The sequence below is a fragment of the Micromesistius poutassou genome (assembly GCF_964030765.1).
Source record: "Micromesistius poutassou genome assembly, chromosome: 6".
Lineage (NCBI taxonomy): Eukaryota > Metazoa > Chordata > Actinopteri > Gadiformes > Gadidae > Micromesistius > Micromesistius poutassou.
The window spans coordinates 3315927-3338137 of NC_140276.1; the positions used below are offsets into that span (position 1 = coordinate 3315927).

A 22211-nucleotide genomic window follows, 5' to 3' on the forward strand; every position below is an offset into this window, starting at 1 on the left:
TCAACAGGCCATGCTGCCGCCCTCAATAATGGCTTAGTTCTCTTTTCCACACAATAATTGCAAGTAAACACAGATGGTGGTGTTGTTATTTGTAGATCTGAATAGTGTGTGTGTGTGTGTGTGTGTGTGCACAAAAGAGAAGCAGATGGTAGATATGTCTGTCGGCAGTGGCGATAATGTGAGCCATTATAGAATGCCTTAATCTCAGCCTTAGTCACAAACAACAGTAAGAGAGCTCTTTTTGTGTCTGAAAGTAGCATGGTTAGGTGTGGCCAAGGTGCACATGGGTCTGAGGGGCTGATCACTGGAGACTTAAAAGTAGTAGTAGACTAAAAAAAAAAAGTAGTCGACTAAAGACTTAAAAGTAGAAAGAAGGTTTTTCACACTCTGTGGCTCCATCTGTGTTTCTTTCTCATTTTGATGACATTTCGGCTCTCAGGCCATCCTAAATCTCCAAACGTCAATTAGCACACAATATCGTCCATAAAGACAGACGTGCACAACCTAAGCCAAGAGATACACACCTAACAGATACATGTATGTATTCATTGCTCACACACAATGAGAACTGAAAACAGTCATGCACATCCTTAGCCTAACAGATGTGTATTCATTTCTCACACACGATAATAAATACAACATTCACTTTTAATCACTTTTCATTATTACTAACACGTCCAAAATAGTTCTCTCAAATGAATGTGGCACTGAATTGTTTTGCATAAACATTAATCAGTCTTCAAAAGAATTACCAGATTAAAAATAAATAACTTGATTAACCACATGTTGAATGGTATGATTCAAGGAATTATGTTTTTTTTTTTTTAAATGTTATTTCTATACGTTTTCATTCCGAGAATGGAATAATCTGGATTTCTCCAAATCGTATTTCTTTTTTACAAAGTGGGCTTTTACTGCCATCTATTGGCCGGTTTGACACAATCCTGTGAGCACCATTGTATTGATAACTGTTCTTGCCTTTTTAGTCTGAAGACATTGATACCGCAAATCCATATTACAGTGATGGTGGTGAATGGAATCAGAGTCTATCACTATCACTCTTTATGTAACTCATCCCTCCAGCCTTTCAATCAATACACCCTGTGGAAAAACAACCAGAACGCAAGCATTCAGTTCAGTGAGGGAGCTTTAATGGTTTGATGTTCGAACACAGCCACAACTCTCTCTAATATTAATTTCAGGAACGTGAAACAGCTCTAATAACTTGTTAAAAGGTGATATAAGAACTAACAGGTCAAACGTGACCACTTTGTTGCATATTGGTGCCATTGTTATCCCCTACACTTGATTTGTGTAAGGATATTTTACAGCAGTTAGCATTTTTGCATTTATGTTCCAACATAGTACATTTGTATTTTGAACTTGAACTTAACTTAACACTTAATTTTCTTAACATAGAATCCATTAAGAAACCACAAAATATGCATCATGTTTTGCAAAAAAAAAAAAAATGAATTCCATAACTGAACATTTATTTCAATATAAAAATGTTGCCCTTACCAACAAAGTCTAAAAAATAAATGTCATCAACTTAACAAAATGAATTGGACATTAATGAACATGAACCACACAGAAGGTTAACTGAAGTAATTATTTAGAAACAATAACCTCTTTAAAGAGATAAAGATAAGCAATGTACATCTACATCAGTATAATCAGTAGTGTCTAGTGTATGGGTGTGTATGGGTGCGTGTGAGTCGTGTCGTGTCGTGTATCAGACCCATCTAAAGAACCAAAAGCCCTGCTGTCTGGGTAGGATCAGAGAGAGTGCGATGGCCTACCATCACACTCAGCCATCTTAACTAGAGCCGTTTCTCAATACCAAGTATGCGGACTACGTTCTCGCGGATTTGGAAGTACGTACTTGGCAAGTCCGGACTTTCAAGTACAGACTTCCGAGAACGCGAGTACGCACCTGCAATTGGAACAACAGCGGACTTGACGATGCATTCTGGGATATTTAACTGTCCCAAGTCCCCACGAGTCACCTCCGATGCATCCTCGGTAGAACGGCCTCATCGAGAACGCATCGAGAACACTTCCGGGTTTTACGACAGTACTCGCGTTCTCGCGTACTTGGAATTGGAACAGTGCTTGGGCTACCACTGATGACGTTTACCGAGAACGCAAGTACACGAGTACGCAAATTGAGAAACGGCTTAAGTGTGGAGGAGCCTGATTGGAATGGAGATCAGGTGTGTTGCAGCTCCTGCTGCCACACCTGAGACACGCCTCCACAATCCCTTGCACGACAATCTAGAGCAAGGTCATCACAACACACCAAGGTCCTCCAGTAGGAATATGTTAACTATAAAACGATAGTGATTGTACAGTTGGAGATATTATGAATGCAGTCAGGTACTGAAATTGGTCATCCATTTTGACAGGCTAACACCAGCTAGCCTAAGTCAACATAATCAGCCTCTGATATATGAAACCCTGCAAGCAATGTTGTACATCACTGCTCAATACAATCAACCAGTCTTTTGACCTGGTGACACACACACCCACACCCACACACCCACCCACACACACACACACACACACACACACAGGTCTTTTCTACATGTGCTGAGAATCCATGATGTCCAGATACTTGGCGTCGATCAATCGTGGAAGCAGATTAGTCCTGAAATTACACACACACACACACACACACACACACACACACACACACACACACACGCACACGCACACCGCATGGTTTAGCACAGTGGCAGTCGAGCCAACCAATCAATCTTTTTTTATTTACAGTTAACAACACCTTTTATGGGCACTGTATGCGTGGTTTTATGGACAGAACGGAGAACACTGACAGGAAGTCAGTTGAGAGCGAGGGGGAATGACGCACGTGTCACACAAACAGACAGTGGACGACACTGGTCACCCGGTCGCCACAAGGCGTAGCGGGGGCTTGGGCGTGAAAGCACATTGGCCCAGGTGTGTAGTCAGGCTCCAAAATCTCATCCCTGAAGCGTGTCTCTTTACCTGCCAGAGCTGCAAACCCACCGGCCAGGCCATTGTCTTAAGATGTAACCCTGCGTTTCAGAACCTGCCAAACGGCACCAGATCTATCCACTATCCCCTGACGGATGGCAGGTGTTTGCAGCGGACCCCATGTGTGTTATGCGTGTGGTGTGTGGTGTTGTGCAGCCGGGGGGGGCGGCGTTTTTTTACCTGATGGGGACGAGCAGAATCATGAGCAGGGGGAACACCATCTTCATGTAGGGGAGGGGGTACATCCCGAAGGCACACAGCACCACCAGCTGGACCATCTGCAGCGCCGTGAAGTAGTGCACCTTCCTCTGGGGCACCCGCCGGATGTAGTGGGTGGGGGGGTAGGACGTCTGGGGTGGGGGGTGGAGCAGTGGTTAGTCTCATGTCAAATGTATCTCCATGTCTGTTTCATGATGTGTGTCTGTAGGGGCCTGCGTTGTGTGTCTGTAGGGGCCTGCGTTGTGTGTCTGTAGGGGCCTGCGTTGTGTGTCTGTATGGGCCTGCGTTGTGTGTCTGTATGGGCCTGCGTTGTGTGTCTGTAGGGGCCTGCGTTGTGTGTCTGTAGGGGCCTGCGTTGTGTGTCTGTAGGGGCCTGCGTTGTGTGTCTGTATGGGCCTGCGTTGTGTGTCTGTATGGGCCTGCGTTGTGTGTCTGTATGGGCCTGCGTTGTGTGTCTGTAGGGGTCTGCGTTGTGTGTCTGTATGGGCCTGCGTTGTGTGTCTGTAGGGGCCTGCGTTGTGTGTCTGTAGGGGCCTGTGTTGTGTGTCTGTATGGGCCTGCGTTGTGTGTCTGTATGGGCCTGCGTTGTGTGTCTGTAGGGGCCTGCGTTGTGTGTCTGTATGGGCCTGCGTTGTGTGTCTGTAGGGGCCTGCGTTGTGTGTCTGTAGGGGCCTGCGTTGTGTGTCTGTAGGGGCCTGCGTTGTGTGTCTGTATGGGCCTGCGTTGTGTGTCTGTAGGGGCCTGCGTTGTGTGTCTGTATGGGCCTGCGTTGTGTGTCTGTAGAGGCCTGCGTTGTGTGTCTGTATGGGCCTGCGTTGTGTGTCTGTAGGGGCCTGCGTTGTGTGTCTGTATGGGCCTGCGTTGTGTGTCTGTAGGGGCCTGCGTTGTGTGTCTGTAGGGGCCTGCGTTGTGTGTCTGTATGGGCCTGCGTTGTGTGTCTGTATGGGCCTGCGTTGTGTGTCTGTAGGGGCCTGCCTGCATGCATCAACCAACCGGTTGATGCATTGATTATGCACAGATGGACCAACTGACAGAGTAGAGAGCGACAGACAGACAGAGAGCAGGAAGAGGCAGTAGATATAATAGATGTAGATGTATGTAGATATATTCAGAGAGAGAGAGAGAGCTCTGCATGTATTTCATCCTATTTGTTCTTTATCTACACTCTTCTGTCCCCTTTGGCTGCCGGAACACCTGCATTTCCCCTCAGGGATTAATAAAGTGTTTATCTAGACAGATAGAGACAGCAGGTGGATACGTACGGAGACCCTAGATAAAGTAGACCGACAGAGACAGTCACACAGACGGAGAGATATCCACGCTTAATAAACCATTTTATAAATCCAACACTAATTAAAGAGGTATCTCTCCTACCTGCTCTTAAGCAACAGAGTCACGCATCCACCATCTAACACTTAACAATCCATTAAATAACCATTATAACATTCCTTCATGCAGTAATTAACAGTGAGCTAATGGTCTAGTCATCAGTCACTAATGGCGTTCACGTTTACTAACGGTGTCTATGTTGAATACGGTCATGGTGTTAACTAAGGTATTCATTCATAAATTATTTGACAGGGTAGGTGGGTGAGAGTTAACCCTTACCCACTAACCCCACCTTACCCTAACCCCTCTGTAATGCTATATAAAAATGTGCATTACTGCATTTACTAATGTTAACAAACGGTTAGTTAAGTCACCCTTATTGCTGCTCCTTGAGCAGCAGCACCATGCAGTCCACCATCTAACCCCACCCTCCAACGCCGTCCTTCATCTATCTGCACCATCTAACCCCACCATCTAGCCCCACTCTCCACCTACCTGCTCCTTACACAGCAGCTGCATGCCGTCCGCCATCTAGCCCCACCCTCCACCTACCTGCTCCTTGAACAGCAGCTGCATGCGGTCCACCATCTAGCCCCACCCTCCACCTACCTGCTCCTTGAACAGCAGCTGCATGCGGTCCACCATCTGGTTGCCGTCCAGCGAGGTGGCGGCGATGTAGAGGAAGAGGCCGTAGAGGACGGGCTTGGGGATCCACTGCAGCGGGAAGGGCAGCATGAACACGGACACGCCGATCAGGATGTTGGCCGCCAGCGACGTCAAACGGGTCTCCTTCACGCTGACGATGCTGCGGGGGGGGAGGGGCCGGTTAGCGGGAGGTGGATGGTTGTTTTGGTTGTTTGTTGGGGGGGGGGATTGGGGCGAGGCTTTGGTAACCCTACCGTAGGCAGTGGAAGAGATAAGATAAGATCATTGTGCAATGAGGTTCTGAGGGATCAACAAGACCGTAATAAGGAATTTAAAGCAAACATCTCGACTTTCATCTTGTGTTCATTCCACCCAATTCAAATGGGACGCTTTTTGGTTGCAACTCGCATTATGGTAAGTCATGCATTTTGTTTGTTTCAATTCCTACTGAGTCTCAACGCGTGTGTACAAATCTTAACACACAAAGCTCATCTTCGTGCAAACTAATTTAAGGGCAAATTAGCCCCAATGAGCAATTACAAAGTTTTCCCATCCACAAACGCATACCGCCAGACTTTAATTAGAAACAAGCGATAGATAAAAACAACATTTAAATACAACCATCAAAACATTGACACATATATCTTTTCATAAACAGATACGTACACCTGCAGCGGCGTCGACCATGCAAGGCGACAGCCGGGCTCGTCGGTTAAGTGTCTTGCTCAGAGACACCTCGATACCGGGCAACGAACTAGCAGCCTTCCGCTAACAATCCAACCCGCTCTACCCCCCCGGGAGCTACCTCCGCCCACATACCGCGATACAAACGCGTTTTTATCGTGAACCTACGTGGTGTACAGGTGTCCGTTCTCCACGTGCTGCTCCACCTTGGCCAGCTGGCGTGCGTGGAGCGAGGAGTGGGGGAAGGCGGCGTGCATCCACGGCAACCCCAGGCACGACATGAGGATGTTGATGAGGCCGGTGAGCACCAGGTCCCAGTGGAACGCCGTTCCTTTCAGCAGCCTGTTGGCAGAACCACAACCGTTCACTCTCATTGGCCGCCCCACCCCCCCCATGGCTCCAGGTGGCGGTCGGACGCACAGAACGACGCGGCGTCAGACGGGGCGTGCTTATGACAAGTGGCCGGCTACTGTCTGTCTACGTAGGGCATGCTGTTCTAAGACGATGAAAAGAGGCCGACTTAAGGGTAAATGTGCTAGAATGCGTCGTTATGTAAAATACGTTTACAACAAGGTAATAAAATAACTCTATAGGACATTAATAAAACTCAACAGAATAAACTGAATACAATGATATACAAAATACCTAAATCCAACATGTACATATCCAGGTTATGAGCCAAAGTGAAAGTAGTACACAAATGAAGGTTGAATATAAATTATTAAATGATTTTGGGTCAATTAGGTTACAAGGTGACGTGTTAATGTAAGAAATCACAGCGAGAAAGTAGCATTTGCCCCGATCGCGTTCAACAGGCTAGCGGCTAGCGGCTAGCGGCCAGCGCGGGGTGTCTTACTTGTGCTCCGGCACGTGCGTGAGGGAGATGACGATGTTCTGGTCGATGAAGATGAGCAGGGCGAGGAGGAAGCCGAGGCCCACGGCGCTGAGCGTGTTCCACCCCGTCAGCTTGTCGAACGGCGCAAAGTTGAAGACGGGCCGGTCGTACACGTGGAACACGGGCACTGAACACGGGGGGGGGGGGGGGGAACGCGGAGGAGGGGGGAGCGGGGGGGACGCAGGGGAGGGACACAGGGATGCGGGTTCATTTCAATGAGCACACAGTGTCCACCATCGTGACTAATCCTGCTCACGCTGGGCTTTGTTCACTGTGCTGCGCTTCGTTATCTCCCGCAGCCATTCACACGTAAATCCCAGTGGGCGGCCGCGGATGTGCGACCGCAGAACCGTTCCTGTGTGTACCGTAGGCTACTAGACTGAGTAGGGCCTGTCGGCAAAAGCCGGCTTTTTTTCTTATTCAAGGGCCGTGCACCGCACACTCACGCTCGATGTCCAGGAAGAGGTAGGAGCCGATGAAAGACACGATCACCACGGAGATGGGCAGGGCACAGTCAGACACCACCTCCCGGATCCGGCCGTTCAGGTACGGACTGTGGGGACGGAGGCAAAAGGGAAAGCAGGTCAATGGGGGTGCCCTTACACAAACACATACGCACACACACGTACGTATAAGGATAGTTAGTGTTAGGGGTATGTTCATATATATATTTATATATATATATAGACACACACATACACACGCACGCGCACACACACACACACACACACACACACACACACATATATATGCACACACACACACACACACACACACACACACACACACACACACACACACACAATACTGTATATCTCTTACTGACCATCTTCCAAATCCTGCCTCTTCTTTCAACAAAGGTAAGAGACGGCTAAAAACACACTCTGCCCCCTGTTTTTCAGAGACAAAGGCTATCTGTGACGGTGACGATGAGCATTTGGCTTGGGAGACTCTTTTTCCTTCCATGCTCTTAAAGAAAGAAAAACTATAAAGATAAGAGTAAAGTACTCTGAATCCTGCTTTCCAGAATTGTAGGGTTTTCTGAGCATATCTGACTCTCGCTAACGCCCCTCCGCCCCCCAAAGAGATAACAACGTCTCCTTCATAACTCCTCCCAGCCTGGCATCGCTCAGCGTATCCCGCCAACATCTAATAAAGCGACAGCAGCAGGGCAGCATCAGTCTCTGGTCCTGACGTCCACAACGACCAGAATAAATCAGGAGTGGGGGCTGATGATTAAAACCACTCCCCTCCCCCTCCCCCTCCCCCCTCCCCCTCTGCTGTGCTTCGGTCCCACACACACACACACACACACACACACACTCACCTTCTCTTGACGAGGTAGAGGGCGTAGCCCAGCCACAGGGTCCCCAGCATCAGGAGGAGGCACAGGATGGGCCTCTCCCTGGTGCACAGCACCAGGGACTCGGGCAGGAGCACCGAGAATCCTCCCTCAGCCCCCTCAGACGCATTCTGGGCGTTCTCCAGGAGCTGCCTGATCTGCTCCAGGGCCAGGGTGGCGTTGGTGGCGGTCAGGGTGGGCCCGTAGTAGAAGTAGTTGAAGACTGGGGGAGGGGCGAGGGAGAACAGTGTGGAGGGGGACAACAACTAGTGACAACTAGTGACACAATCAACTCCAGAAAAGTAATTGCTAAAACTACCAGATATGAAAAATATATACATATGAAAATATACGTGCTGGCGAACATCCCTTGTTACTGCCTACGTGGTCATGGACCATTCCTGGCAGCATAGTGCTGTTTTTACATCAGTGATTGTGCGTGTGTGTATATCTGCTTTCACATATGACCTCCGTCTTTTCTCCGCATTTGTGGAGCAGGAGGTTCGACCGTGAGGGTCATTCACACTTATTCACACTTCATGCCCGATATGCAGAGATCGGTGACGCTCAGTCATCAGTAGAATCTCCGGCTGCTTAAGGGGGGTGGGCTTGCAAGGGGCGGGATATGACATAGGGTCGAGGTTCGCAAGAGGCGGGATCAGGTTTGTTTTGGTTTGACCGCAGGCAGAACGGGCAGAACTCATCGCCATCATCTTAAATGTTGCTGCAGCGATGCATATATTCTGTTGCATCCACAACATCTGCATCGATGAAAGATTGGCGCATGAGTTACAGACAAATAGAAGAAACGACAAACAAGAAAGGTGTCGCGAACGACTGCGTTACCGGAGGAAGGGGGCGTCTTTTTTGGCTTAATTTCACATCTAACAAACACTGGGACAAATGTAGTTGATTTCTGTGTTTAACTGAGAAAACAGGGAGTGGAAGGACGGGACCCTATAATGTTCAGCTAACTGTTGTCAATAATAAGTGTTAACGAGATTTTATGTGTGTGTGTGAGAATGGCAGTGTGTGTGTGTGTGTGTGTTAGTGGACGAGCGAGGAGAGCAAGCGGTAGCGTGTGTCAGTTTAGTGAAGTAATGAACGAGTCCTCTTTATTCCGACCATATTCAAACCTATAAGCAGACCCACTGCTGTTACCCCCGAGAGAATGTTCCTCCTGTGCTCCTCGACTACGGTTTGGGAGCCGACAGCAGGAAAGGTGTAACATAATAATAAAAAAACATTTACTATATACGCGTGCAGCTGTGAACTCATGTATTGTAATTTATTGTATGATGCGTACTTTGAGGGTTACGATAAGACCTATCATTTAGCGTTCACCACGAATGACTGAAAAGCAGTGCCACATTAAAATATTTTTTAAACCATTCAGCGAACAAAGGGCAATAGGCTGATTATCGATTAGGGTGCGGGTGCCACTCAATGACATGCAAACGTAGACCAAAGCGTCATCAACACGCCCACTCAACTGGTGTGAAATGCCGACATCCTACTGCTCACATATAAGGTAATTAGCATTTCCTCCGGAGAACATACTACCTCGGGGGTAGTATTTTTTCAGGAGATCCAACGTCAGGATATGTCATTCACATCTACGGCACCTCCGTAGAATAGAGGAAGAATAGATGGATGCACGTCCATATGTGAAAGCAGCTATAGCCTCGGGCTCAACGGAAACAAACAACCAGGCCGCTACAAAGTAACCCAGCACATGCTCAGTGTGTACCTCACTGTCACGGAGGAAACCCCCATGAGGGCCGGATCGAGGTACGCTCGTGCCACGAGATGCTAAACAACATTAACATTATAAGGTTTTCAATCCCCTCCCTCCCCTCCCGTTGACTTCCAGCCCGCAGGCTTGTGTTTGATTGTGTGCTTGCTGGCTCAGACCTCTAAAGACTTCCACAAAAAGGGACGGCAGATTTGCTTTGCAACATAAAGAGGCGGGAAAAAAAAACTGAATTGCCAGGCTTATTGGGCTTACCCATGCTATATTACACAAGCGATCTATCACTATGCGTGCAGCGGGGCGGACCGTCTGGCGCGGAACGTTGTCGTTTGCGTCGATCGGGTAGCGAAGCGTAACTCACTTTTCACGGTTCCTTTCACCGCGTCGCCCACAAAGGCGATGGAGATGAACAGCGCGATGACTTCCTCCGTGGAGCTGGAGATACAATTACAGACGCGGCAAGTCATTGAATGCTTAACCAAACTGCTAACGTTGATTCACAGGGAGGTGCAGCCGACATGATGTCTCTGGTTGAAACGGCGCGTTATAGAAGTGTGAGTTCAACAAAATGTTTCACTGGGGGGGGGGGGGGTAAACAATGACAAAAATATATTATTTTTGTTTTATTTTCCTCCAACCATAGTCATTACCCCCTACAGGAGAGGGGCACGGCGGTGTCACCAGCTCACCGTTTGAAGAGCTTCATTAGAAGGCTCACGTTGAACAGGCCTCCCAGGATGAGGAACAGGCTGTTCCATAAGCCGATGCAGGCGTAGAACGCCTCGAAGTCGATGGCATAGTCGTCACAGATCCCCCTAATCACTGTAGGGCAAAAGCACAGCAGGGGAAAGACACACACACACACACACACACACAGACACACAGATGAAAACACACACGCACACACACACACACACACACACACACACACACACACACACACATACACACACATACACACACACACACACACACACACACACACACACACACACACACACAGATGAACACAGACACACACACATGAATACACACACAGAAACAGACACACATGGACACATTTGAACACACACACACACACACACACACACACACAGTTTATAGTCGTTATAAGTGCTTTGAACACACGGCAGAAGGGTGCAACGAGGTTAATGAACACGGCATATAACACGGGAGGATTTCACTCAAAAAAAGCAATAATGTCCAAATGGAATCCAGCGTGTTTTATTGATGGGCTCATAAAGAGGGACATATGGCAGTGGGGGCGCTACGTACCACTAATGAAGATGGCGAGCGGCGCGGTGGTCAGGGGGATGACCAGGGGGGAGCCCGCGAACAGAGCGTAGATCACCCCCCCGATGCTCTGGCCCACGATGGTCTTCTGCACGTCTGCGCCACACAGAAGAAGAAGAAGAAGTCACAAAGGGGTTAAGCGCAATTACTTTTACCGCCTATTTCGTCCGCGCAGATGGCGGATGGTGCTTCCAACAGTATCAGTAAAGGAGGTGTTTTTTTTTTAATCGCTTTGCCGAGGCCAGATATGAAGGTTTAAAGAGCGGAAGAAAATTGTGCTTTTAAACTTTTGAGCCAGGCTAAATTGGATTATATTTTGGAAAGTTTTTGCAGTTTTTTGGGCAAGCTGCTCGGAAAGTGTAGTGAGCTTAGCTACCAGGTGCTCGACATTAAGTGAAGCTTCACTACGCAGGAGCTTCCACCCAGATAAATGTAGAGAGCTAAGCTACAAAAACTTGGCAAAAGTAGTTTACTACATCAGAAGCCATCAGACTTTTTTCTTTTTCTTAAGCCAACTTCATGCTTATTCAATTCCCCCTGCCATCTTTCCATCCACTTGGTGTGTCTGGTCACTGTCATACAAAGTGCTTCTTTAAGCTACCAACTACACAGAAAACCTCCCTATGTCTATCGTCCGTGTTTGGGGGTACTGCTTCTTAGATGTATTTCAGATGCTACCGCACTACCTGATCAATAAAGCAGTTTAGCTACTGAATAGCAACTTGATTTAGAAAACAGATGTGTTACCGCCACCCAACTGGGAAATACAGTTCAACTAGTAATGTCAATACTTGTATGGACGCTACTGCCCATCACTGAATAACTGTATAGTTTAATAAGGCTTTTAGGATTAATGATGATGATAGTGCTGAGCTTGCTTCGCTTACTTATTTCCCCCCTGGTGCTCTCGTCGTTGAGCGAGCCAAAGGCGATGGCCGGCAGCAGAATGGCGATGTAGAGGAAGATTGCCGTGGTGGTGTACTTCAGTAATGAGCGGTCAGGCCCCACGATACCTGGACGGACCAATCAGAGGAAAGAGTTAAGTCTTTTCTTTTCTTTTTTTTCTTTGTGTTAAGCCCAAAGCACATGGAGGTGATGCGACAGATGCTATAATAATAATAATACTATAATAATGTTCAATATACTTGAGTCCTATAATATTTGAGGCTAGCGCTATAATTACAGCCCAGCCACAGTTGCTTCTCCTTATGCTTCTCCCTGTTAAAACAATATGTTTCTAGAATTAATTTTGTGTTGCACAACAAATATCAGAATAAATCAGTGCTCCATATGCGTTGGGCTTTGGCAAAGACTTGTTGTTTCCACCAGGATTCTTCAGAAGGGTGTAGAAGCCGTACCGTCTGTGAAATCTGAGGGGTAGAGCGGCAGTCTTCTGCGGAGGTCGTCGTACACACCCTTGAATGGTTTTAGGAAATCTGTGAACTGGGAAGAATGGGAATGGTTTAATGTTAGCTTAAGGTTAGGGTTGAGGGTTAGAGTCATTACTCATGTTTGTGTGAATAAGACCAGTGGAACTGATCTACACATCTTAACGTTTGTTGGATGGTTGGTTATTTGTCGGGGTTAAAACTTATTTCAAACCGAAAGCTAAAAATGTTTTTCCTGTTACATTCCACAACGCAAAACACTCATTCTCTCTGGCACGTCAACAGTCAACATCGTCATATACGTCAAACTGAAAAGTTACACTGATTGAATCCTCCATGTTGCGACAAATCCTCATCCACCACAAACGGTCATCCAACGTCTCAGTCTGTAACTGTGTGAAGCGCCTCTCGTCCGCTCCGTGAACGGACATTACCTCCAGGGGCTTCCCTTTGCGGGGGTCCGTGACGTCAACCTCCTCCTCGAGGGGCTTGTCGCTGCCGCTGGAGAGCAGCCTCCGCTGGCACACCAGCTCCTGCTTGAACTCCTCCTCGGTGCGGGCCTCCAGCAGCTTCTGTCGGAAGGAGATGTCCGACAACAGGGTGGCGAACGTCCTGCCCAGCTCAATGGCCGTCTTGGTGCTTTTCTAGTTGGGAAAACAAGAAGTGAAACGATAATGTTACATTTTACAGAGTAAACTCGTTGCTGCAGCGCATTTAGCAATAGCCTTAGCCCTTTATACAAAAATAAATTTGTTGTTTTTCCTCCAAGTGCTTTAGCCTGCTTTTATTGTACGTTATGTGTGGAACATTTACTGCCGTGTACACTGCTTAATCGCGTTGGATAAAAGCGATTTCTAAAACGAATGTAACTGTAGATTCACAACTGTTCACACATCCCCTTAGTTACCTCAGTGTTTTCCAAACAGCTCTCTGAAGACATAACACCTGCTGAACCCATAATGGCAATAGAGTCTGTTAAAAGGACATCAGCACCATCCTCTGCTGTGTTCCCGATGCCGTGCTACATAAAGCACCCTAGCCGTTAGTTAAGTATCGCAGGGGGGGATGGGGGTGTCCTCACCGTTCGGGAGGGAGCCAGGATGAGAACCACATAGCGGGCCTCGCAGCAGTTCACCCCCCAGTTCTGCGGTCTGTCCAGGCGTGTGATGCAGACGTGGCGTTTCTGGAGGCTGCTGACGTTGGTGCTGAGAGTCACAGAAACACAGAGAAGGTACATGAAACCAACGCTTGGGAATGTGTTACTTAGAGAGAGATGTTGTGCGTAGGACTGTTTAATAGTGGTTTTGTTTAATAACTACAAATTAGCGCATTTCGATGGGAGCTGGGTATAAAACTTGGGGTGTTCCCGGGCCCTTTATCAACGGAACATGACATGTGAGAGGAGTTGCCTACTCTGACCATCAGTGTACTGGATGTTGTGCAGTGATGGGGGTGATACAGTAAGTGATATGGTTGCAGGTGGATCTGTTGCTATGGCAGCAGAGACCGGTGAGTTCTGCTGCAAATAGAACGTTTATCATGGCCTTTACAATTGAAACAAAAGAATACAAATGAAATGGGCAAGAACAATACAAATGCATGGCATATGTTAAAGACCATTGCTATTTCAGTTGAGAGACGTACAGAATACAGAGCCAGGACTGCTGGTAGTGGATTCCTGTGGGGGTCGTGGTGACTCCCTGGATGGTCTCAGACAGAAGATGCACTGCAGGACGCCGAAGACAAAGATGAACATTATTTTAACACCATGAGTCGAGGTAAAAGCAGTGGTGCTCAGGCACAAAGCATGCTGTGCCTCCTCAGCACATTGTTGTTTATTAACTGCCCACCACAGACCACAAAAGGCCCTACCGTTTGCATCCAACCCGCTGGCGTCGGTGAACAGGGAGTCCATGACTGCGTCCACGTCGAAGGTCTCCCCGCCCTCGTCCACCATGCGTGTGAGCATGTGTTTGAGGACCTCTTCCAGCGTGGCGGCATCCTCCTCCAGCACGATGCTGGACTGGGCCAGGAAGTCGTCGAGGTCCCGGTGAGCGCGCACCTCCTCCTGGAAGTTCATGGACCTCACATACTGGGAAGGAAAGGCATAACGAAAAAACTTATGTTTAGTGAGTTGAATGCAATGTCATCTGCGTATAGTGGTAGCTGATCAAATGTTTTGAACATTATGTGACGATATCTCATGTATCTCATATTCATCCATATCAATTGGGATAGATTTTATTAAAATAGATTGAAGGTTTAACCTAACAATTATTTTAAAAAAATTATCATTGATCAATATAAAGAAAAGAAAATAAATCGTACTTTGCGGGTTGTGTTCAGTAGCCCATATTCTGGTGTATCGTGATCTGCAAATGGATGCCACAACAGGGGTTAAAATCTGTTTGTAAAGTGCCTTTACAGTAGAGCGGAATCAGAGGCGACGCATACACCCACACACCCACACACAAAGACACCCAGGCACACCCAGACACACACACACACACACACACACACAAAGACACCCAGGCACACCCAGACACACACACACACACACCTGAAACAGTGGCCTGGAAGTCCTGCTCCTTTACATCCTCATACACAGCGTCCTCCTTACGCAGCTCTGTGAAGGGTAGGGAAGGGGGGGAGCATCAAGATAAGAGCAACACACAGAGTAAGTAAGTCATAAAGCTCATTAACGAGTCCTAATTGTCCATCACATGGGCCATACATCTCTGTCCAATCACTGTTTGGATGTAGACGGCGGTTCGGAGGGAACATTCAATAACCCAGACACATTAATGTGCATTTTAATCAACTGTATGGGGTAACAAATGGCAATAATTAAGGTTGTTATTTCAAGGTTGATTTGGTCCGTTGTGCCTGCCATCCCAACAATGGATTTCAGGCCAAAAAATAAATGGTGGCCCAACATAATGGAGCCATGGCATGATAATCGACACTCATTAAGTCAAGGTTAAGTTGCTTCATTGGGCCAGGTTTCTAGATCTATCTACAGTGTGAATCTGTTGAGTCTGTGCTCCCCCCGTTCTGCCATCTGGCGAAAAGCACACACCAGCCAAACACAAAAGATTGTCTGTTGCAGAGAGAGAGAGAGAGAGAGTCTATAGGAAAGCCAGCAAGAGAGAGAGAGAGAGCAATAACATGAAAGAAAAAGGAAGTGTAAGGGTGGTAAGTAAAGCGATGTGATAAAGTAAGAACGTGAAGGTCAGAACAGGAAAGGATGGGGGTATGGGGAAAAGAGGTAAAAAAGGAAGAGAAATGCCCAATAAAAAAATCCACCTCATGCCGCACCAATATAAACAAAAGGCCCTTGTAAATAACTTAATCCAGGTGAGAATAAATTGAGAGACATGAAGAGCGATGGCTAGTTTTTATGAGGGAAAACAGCAAGATAGTTTAACTGCCTTTATAAACTAGAAGTGGTAGTAAAATGCAAGCGTCTCAGCTCTGCAGTAAAAATATTCTCTTTTCTCATTATGCTCATAGATCATATAGGTCGTTATCTGGCCACTAATTAACCTCTCAATACACATGCAAATGAATTTGTGCTCTGCAGCATATCAAATGACTAATTAGTGTGCAGGTAGGCATTACCGTGATTCAATGTTCCACTTTCAATGGAAATCAACAACTAGGATCTGTGCACCACCTTCACCCTCCACCCCCTGCATTTGCATTCTCTCCTACGCTTGTATATTCATAGTGAATTCAGCATTATAAAGCATTGATCCTAAGTGACTACTCAGTAAGCAATTCCTTATCAGTTATGAATTATTATTACCATGGAGAAAATGGTTTATAAGAGTGTACAAAGCATATGTTTACAAACTATTGTATGTAACACAACATGTTAATTTAAAACTACTGCTATAATATAATGCTGCAATTTATGATTAGTTCAGATAGTTATAAACCATTATTTGCATAGCTGGTCCTACCTTAAGATAAGCGCATACAAAGTATTAAGCTTATGCTTTCTTTCTACTTAAACTAAACATGAATTGTTAAGTGTTTATAAAGCATTATTTACACATTGTTCTTGATCATTAATCATTAACTTGCGCTTTACAAATGATCTTTAAATGATTAGCTTATTATGTTAATAATAATTTTAGGATTCATGTATGAACAATTCTTCATAAATGAGGAATTCATTATTTAATACTGCTACATTAATGCTTAAAAGTTGCAGTTATTCTAAAAGTGCTGCATATGCTTCTAAATAACAAAAAAGTTAAAGACTAGTTAAATAATAACGTCAAGCCAAATTATTATTCTATATCATTGGTTTAAGTCATTGTGGCTTTGGCTTCCTATGGTTTTCAGGGCGTGTGTGACTCAGAATCCCAGCAGTGATTTTACACAAGAGTGACTACACAGTGGTTGCATGTGAATACTGAACCATTGCAAAGCTGTATATATATATTTTTCGCTACGGATAAGATATTCATGGCCATGGACAGGATACATCACATTGCAAATCCCTCGCGGTGCCGGGAGCGGGAGATTGTGGCGACTACGTACCCATCTCTTGGAAAGTGTAGCCATTTTTGGACTTCCCTTCTGACGGGTCGTCTGTGGGGAGAAGAGAAGAGACCGCATTCATGAGACCTTTGCTTGAAGCTACGAATAAAACATTCATTCCAATTTGGAACCCCCTCAGTTCAAGATATGTGTCCGTAGAGAAATACATTGAAGAAGAAACAACGGCTCTGTCTAATAAAGATGCCCATACTATCCATAAAGCCAGTGGTCATATGGTTTGGAGTGTGTGTGGGACTCAGTATCCCGGCAGTGATTTTGCACAAGAGTGAGTACACACTACATTGGTTGAACAGTGTGTGAATGCTGAATCACTGCAGAGCTGGTGGTAGGCTTGCATATCGGATGCATTTGAGAAATACATGAAATACAATACATTTTTTTCTCTGAAAACTATAACAACTGGGTCACAACTGCAGATGTGCAAATGTGCACATTTGCACATTTGAAAACAGGACAATCAAACCTCAGATGAATTCTATTCATACACAGTCTTATATCATAGTCAAAAGGTTCTCTGTACCTGACAATAAAACCCCCTCAAAACTCTATCTACTGCTTGGTTACAAAGAAAAGCGGGCCTGCTGTGTGATATTTGTGTATGCAGTAAGGTATCTCCCACTCTCTGCTGACCCTGGGAACATACCACTGCTGTAGGGATGAGCCCTTTCCTCGCCTGTGATGCCTGATAGGGCCCTTGTGCATCCCTGCACCGGGGTGGGTCCCACAACAACCGATTTGACAGAACGTTCCCATGCCCTCTGCACAGGGCTGTGTGTGTGTGTGTGTGTGTGTGTGTGTGTGTGTGTGTGTGTGAGTGTGAGTGTGTGAGAGAGAGAGAGAGAGAGAGAGAGCAAGAGAGAGAGCAAGAAACCAGTGAGAAGGGAAGCAAAGGCATATGGTCCTACACATGTGTGGCACAAGAAGGCTCAGGTTTCACCAGTAACTACCTTCTCACCCTCACCCCACCTATATCTGAAACTAACCACATGGCAAACAATGGAGGACCTGTTTGTCTTACCAGGTTCTCAGTTTGTCCAGGTCCAGGTGTGCCTTGAATATTTGTTTTCCGGCGGCATCTGCATTATCCATAAAACATTGCAATGCTAACAGCTCTTGGGTGTCGTGAAGCAATCGCTCATGAATCTCCAATGAAAAGGTAAGGCTTGTATTTAAATCCCCTGCACATTTCTGATAGCCCAATCGATGGGCTATCAGCCAGGAGAAGTGCAGATGCCAGACACAAGCTACACCCAACCCATGACTGTAGGACGGTTTCACTCCACCTGGGAGTACATCCAGCCATTACACTTCCATCTGTTATCTCTCCCTCAGGCTTCATAAAGCCGCAAATGTGTTATGGGTAGTTTACATAGACGGAATCCTAATGCAAAATAAATTGTGGTTTAGTGTCACTATATTGTCTCTCCTGGTTTAAACTAAATACTGACATACTGCAGAAATAAATTCGTATTTCAGTACTGTATATACATTTTCGTTTGAAAAAATAACATGATTTAGTTTACTGATTTGTAGTAACGTTAGATAACAGATAAGCTTATGGATAGAACTAGGACACAGTCTATAAGGTCCCAAATATTGTCCTGCCTTCAAACAGGTTTCCATGCGTAATTTCCTGTCTGACTTCCTCTCTGATTGACATCTCTAGAAGGTGAGCTGAAACCTTCCATCAGCATAGCAACCGACCTTAAACCCACTGCTCAAAATAGACTGCTTTCTGACCTCCTACCTCCTGTACCATCTGTAACCACCTTTAACAATATGCCTAGAGGAGGCAAACTCGTTCAATGTAATTTGAGAAAGAATGTTTCTCTGTCTCTAAATCGTAACCAATGCCAACTGCTTTGTTAGGGTTGTCAGTTGTGAACCACATCAGTAGACAAACACTTGGCACAGTTTCAGCCGAAATTATGAGTTGCCTCAGCCCTGGGCCTACTCTGCTGGAATAACTGCAGGAATCTTTGTTTGCTACTGAATGTCCTTGTGGACGTTGCAAACCCAAAAATATACTTGTTTAGTCTTCCACAGATAAGATGCAGCTGAGTTTTAAAGCTGGAAAAATAGTGTGCATGTCATGGACTCTTCCTTTCTAGTTGCCAAAAAGGTTATAGCTGGGTTTCCAAGATGATTTAAATCATTATATACATATTTACACATCGATATCAACTCATATACGAGACAGCGACTCCACTTCCATGGAAAAGGGAACACACACACACACACATGTGTGGCAACTGCACTAAAATACACAACACACGCATTAACTATCGTCACCAAACGTTGTACACAGGAAACAGGAAGCATGGCTCATTCCACTTCAACACCCGAAGAACCAATATCCAAATCCGACAGTAAACTACGATGGGTTTGCATTCAGCCTGGTCAATGGGATATCCAAGTCAGGACTTTAAGAGCTTATGTTGGGGTCGATTCTCTTCTTTAGACTTTCAAGAACTTCCAACTCCACTGCAGCACTCCTGCTAAGTCACATGGTTCTAAGCCTCTATGGGCACATAAGAGGGCTTTATTAATACTGCTTATTCAATTATAGTATTTAAGTGCATTTGAGTTAATGTCTGGAGCATGCATCACTGGTTATGTTCATCAGACGGTCCAACTTTAGGGTGACTAAATTGTTGAATGCAATATGAATTAAGGGAAAAGCTGGTATGTTTGAGCCATTTAAGAATATTGAACATTCTTCTCAGGGATAATCTTCCTAATCCTCAGCCTAAGAAACTTGTGAAAGTTTTAACCCGTGAACGGCTATGAAATACACCGGGTTCATCTGCTTTGTGGTACCTTCCTGAAAACATCTATCCTCCATACTCAAACTTGTCCTAAGTCTGCATGAAAAATGCGGACACATTTGAGAAGAGTCTATTTTGTGTGCAGTCTTTTGGTAATTAGTAGGTAAACAAGCATATACCAACATATTATCTATCAACCCTCTATTTTTGTATAAACTCAACTGTATGCGAATGTGTTTACAAATGTTTAACGTCTTAACATTGAATGTCTTTGTTCGAATGGCATGACTATGGTGTATTTACATAGTATTCAGGCTATAGCAGGGAATCCATTTGAACGCTGCTCTGTGGGGAGGCAATAGACACCACATCAGGTGGAGTGCTTTTAAACAAAAGACATGCTGGGCTTTTCATAAGCTAAGGCATCCCTGGCACATGCAAATCCTATTCAAATTCTCTTTGGAACGGTTAGAGCTTCCCGGTGGCTAATGGTGGGGGTCTCTCCTTACAGAAGCCATACGTTTAAGACGGCAATAGTGAAATGACTTCAACAGTCCACTTGTAACCATTTGATAGGTAGACCCATCTGGTAGACCCAGTAGCAAGTAGTGAATGCTCTGCATTATTTAGGATAAGGCTGCTGATGTCAACAGAGCAGTAGAGCCATTTATAGACATATCATAAACAGTGGCCCACACTACTGGGCTGGCCATGCGTTGCCGGCTTTCCTGCCAATAAATGATGACTACTGTTTGCAATGTTGGGAAATCCATTCCTCTAACATCACATGGTGGAACCAACACAGCACACTACATAACCACAGAACAGAACACACATTCATGCTGAGAATCTAAGGACATGTTATAACACTTTAAAGACACCATTGAAACACACACACACACACACACACACACACACACACACACACACACACAAAGGATGTAAACACTTAACAGTACATGAGGCACAGACTGTATAAGGAGACAGGAAGGGGAGAGCAAAAGTAGGTTTCTGAGAGAGAGAGAGAGAGAGAGAGAGAGAGAGAGAGAGAGAGAGAGAGAGAGAGAGGGTGGGGGGGGGGGGTCGCGACCAGGGAAAGGGGAAGCAAAGGCATATGGTCCTACACATGTGTGGCACAAGAAGGCTCAGGTTTCACCAGTAACTACCTTCTCACCCTCGACCCACCTATGTGTAACTTACCACATGGCACAAAATGGAGGACCTGTTTGTCTTCCATGGTTCTCAGTTTGTCAGGTATGCTATTTTTCCCAGGTCATCCCATCATGTTGCTCAGCACTTCTGCCTAATACATTTCCTTGTCTAAGAATCCCTTCCTGTCTCTTGCCCCCCTTTCTCGCTCACTCTCTCTCTCTCTCTCTCTCCCCCCTCGCTTTCTTTCTCTCTCACACTCTCTCTCTCTCTCTCTATCTCTCTCTTACACACACAAACACACACACACGGCACGCACACACACGCAAGTCGCACGCATACAGACACACTGGTAGAGGTTGTAGTAGGCAGTCTGCCGGCAGTAGCACATGGTGATGGGGGTGGGGCGGAGGAAAGGGCGTGTGACAGAAGTTTGCAACTGCTGGGTCCTTGTGCCTAGGAAACCGAACCGTTGAATCGCCCGAAGACGAAATAAACCCCAGTCGCTGCGGAAAAGGAATTCGGGGGAAATTCCCTTTACAAAGCATACCAAAAAAAAAAAAAACAAGGAATAACAAAAATAAAAAATAAAAAGAAATAAAGGCGCCCATGTGCCTCCAAGACAACCCATTATTTTGGCTCTCGTATGGCGGCGGCAGAGTGTCTCCCAGACAGTATGGTAGATCCCGAGGATCCCTCCGGGCATGATGCAATTACCCGCGGGTCAGCGTGTTTCTATGGTGGTTACAAGGCACAGTCAAATGGTACTGGGTCGCTTTAATTAACAGCACAACCGCATAGCAAAGGCTGTGCTTTCACTCAGGTTACAGGAAGGAAGGAACGGAACAGACGTGTACTCGTAGGACTCGTAGTTCTACGCAAACATAACAAAATCAACTATACATGAGTCGTAAGATCGGTCAGAGCTATTATGTCTTGGTGCCGGCGAGAAAACGAACTGGTTGCACCCACGGCGTAAATAAATAATTAATGAAACAAAAAAAAAGTTTGCCGTGATCGGCAACGTTAAGCTATACCCTTCAGCGCCGCTGGGTGGCAGCAGAGTCAGCAGGTGGAGCAGAGAGAGGCGACAGAAACGTTCAATGGGAACCAGATCCACTTAGCTCGGATGGAAACATGCCTTCATACCAACTCA

General features: G+C 46.0%; 1 protein-coding gene across 1 annotated transcript; it reads right to left on the reverse strand.

The window, feature by feature from the left end:
* Positions 1–2583: 2583 nt before the first annotated feature.
* slc4a11 (solute carrier family 4 member 11) lies at positions 2584–21243 on the reverse strand (the record flags this gene model as incomplete). The annotated part of the gene is made up of 20 exons (XM_084469986.1): positions 21107–21243; positions 17118–17168; positions 15127–15192; positions 14895–14938; positions 14439–14658; positions 14211–14292; positions 13648–13771; positions 13001–13210; positions 12537–12621; positions 12066–12191; positions 11161–11274; positions 10575–10707; positions 10247–10320; positions 8118–8355; positions 7237–7343; positions 6752–6917; positions 6064–6237; positions 5176–5371; positions 3199–3368; positions 2584–2650 (listed from the first exon to the last, which is right to left on the reverse strand). The coding sequence occupies exons 1-20, from the start codon at positions 21141–21143 to the stop codon at positions 2584–2586; spliced, it is 2484 nt and encodes an 827-aa protein (XP_084326112.1). The 5' UTR covers positions 21144–21243.
* Positions 21244–22211: the final 968 nt, after the last annotated feature.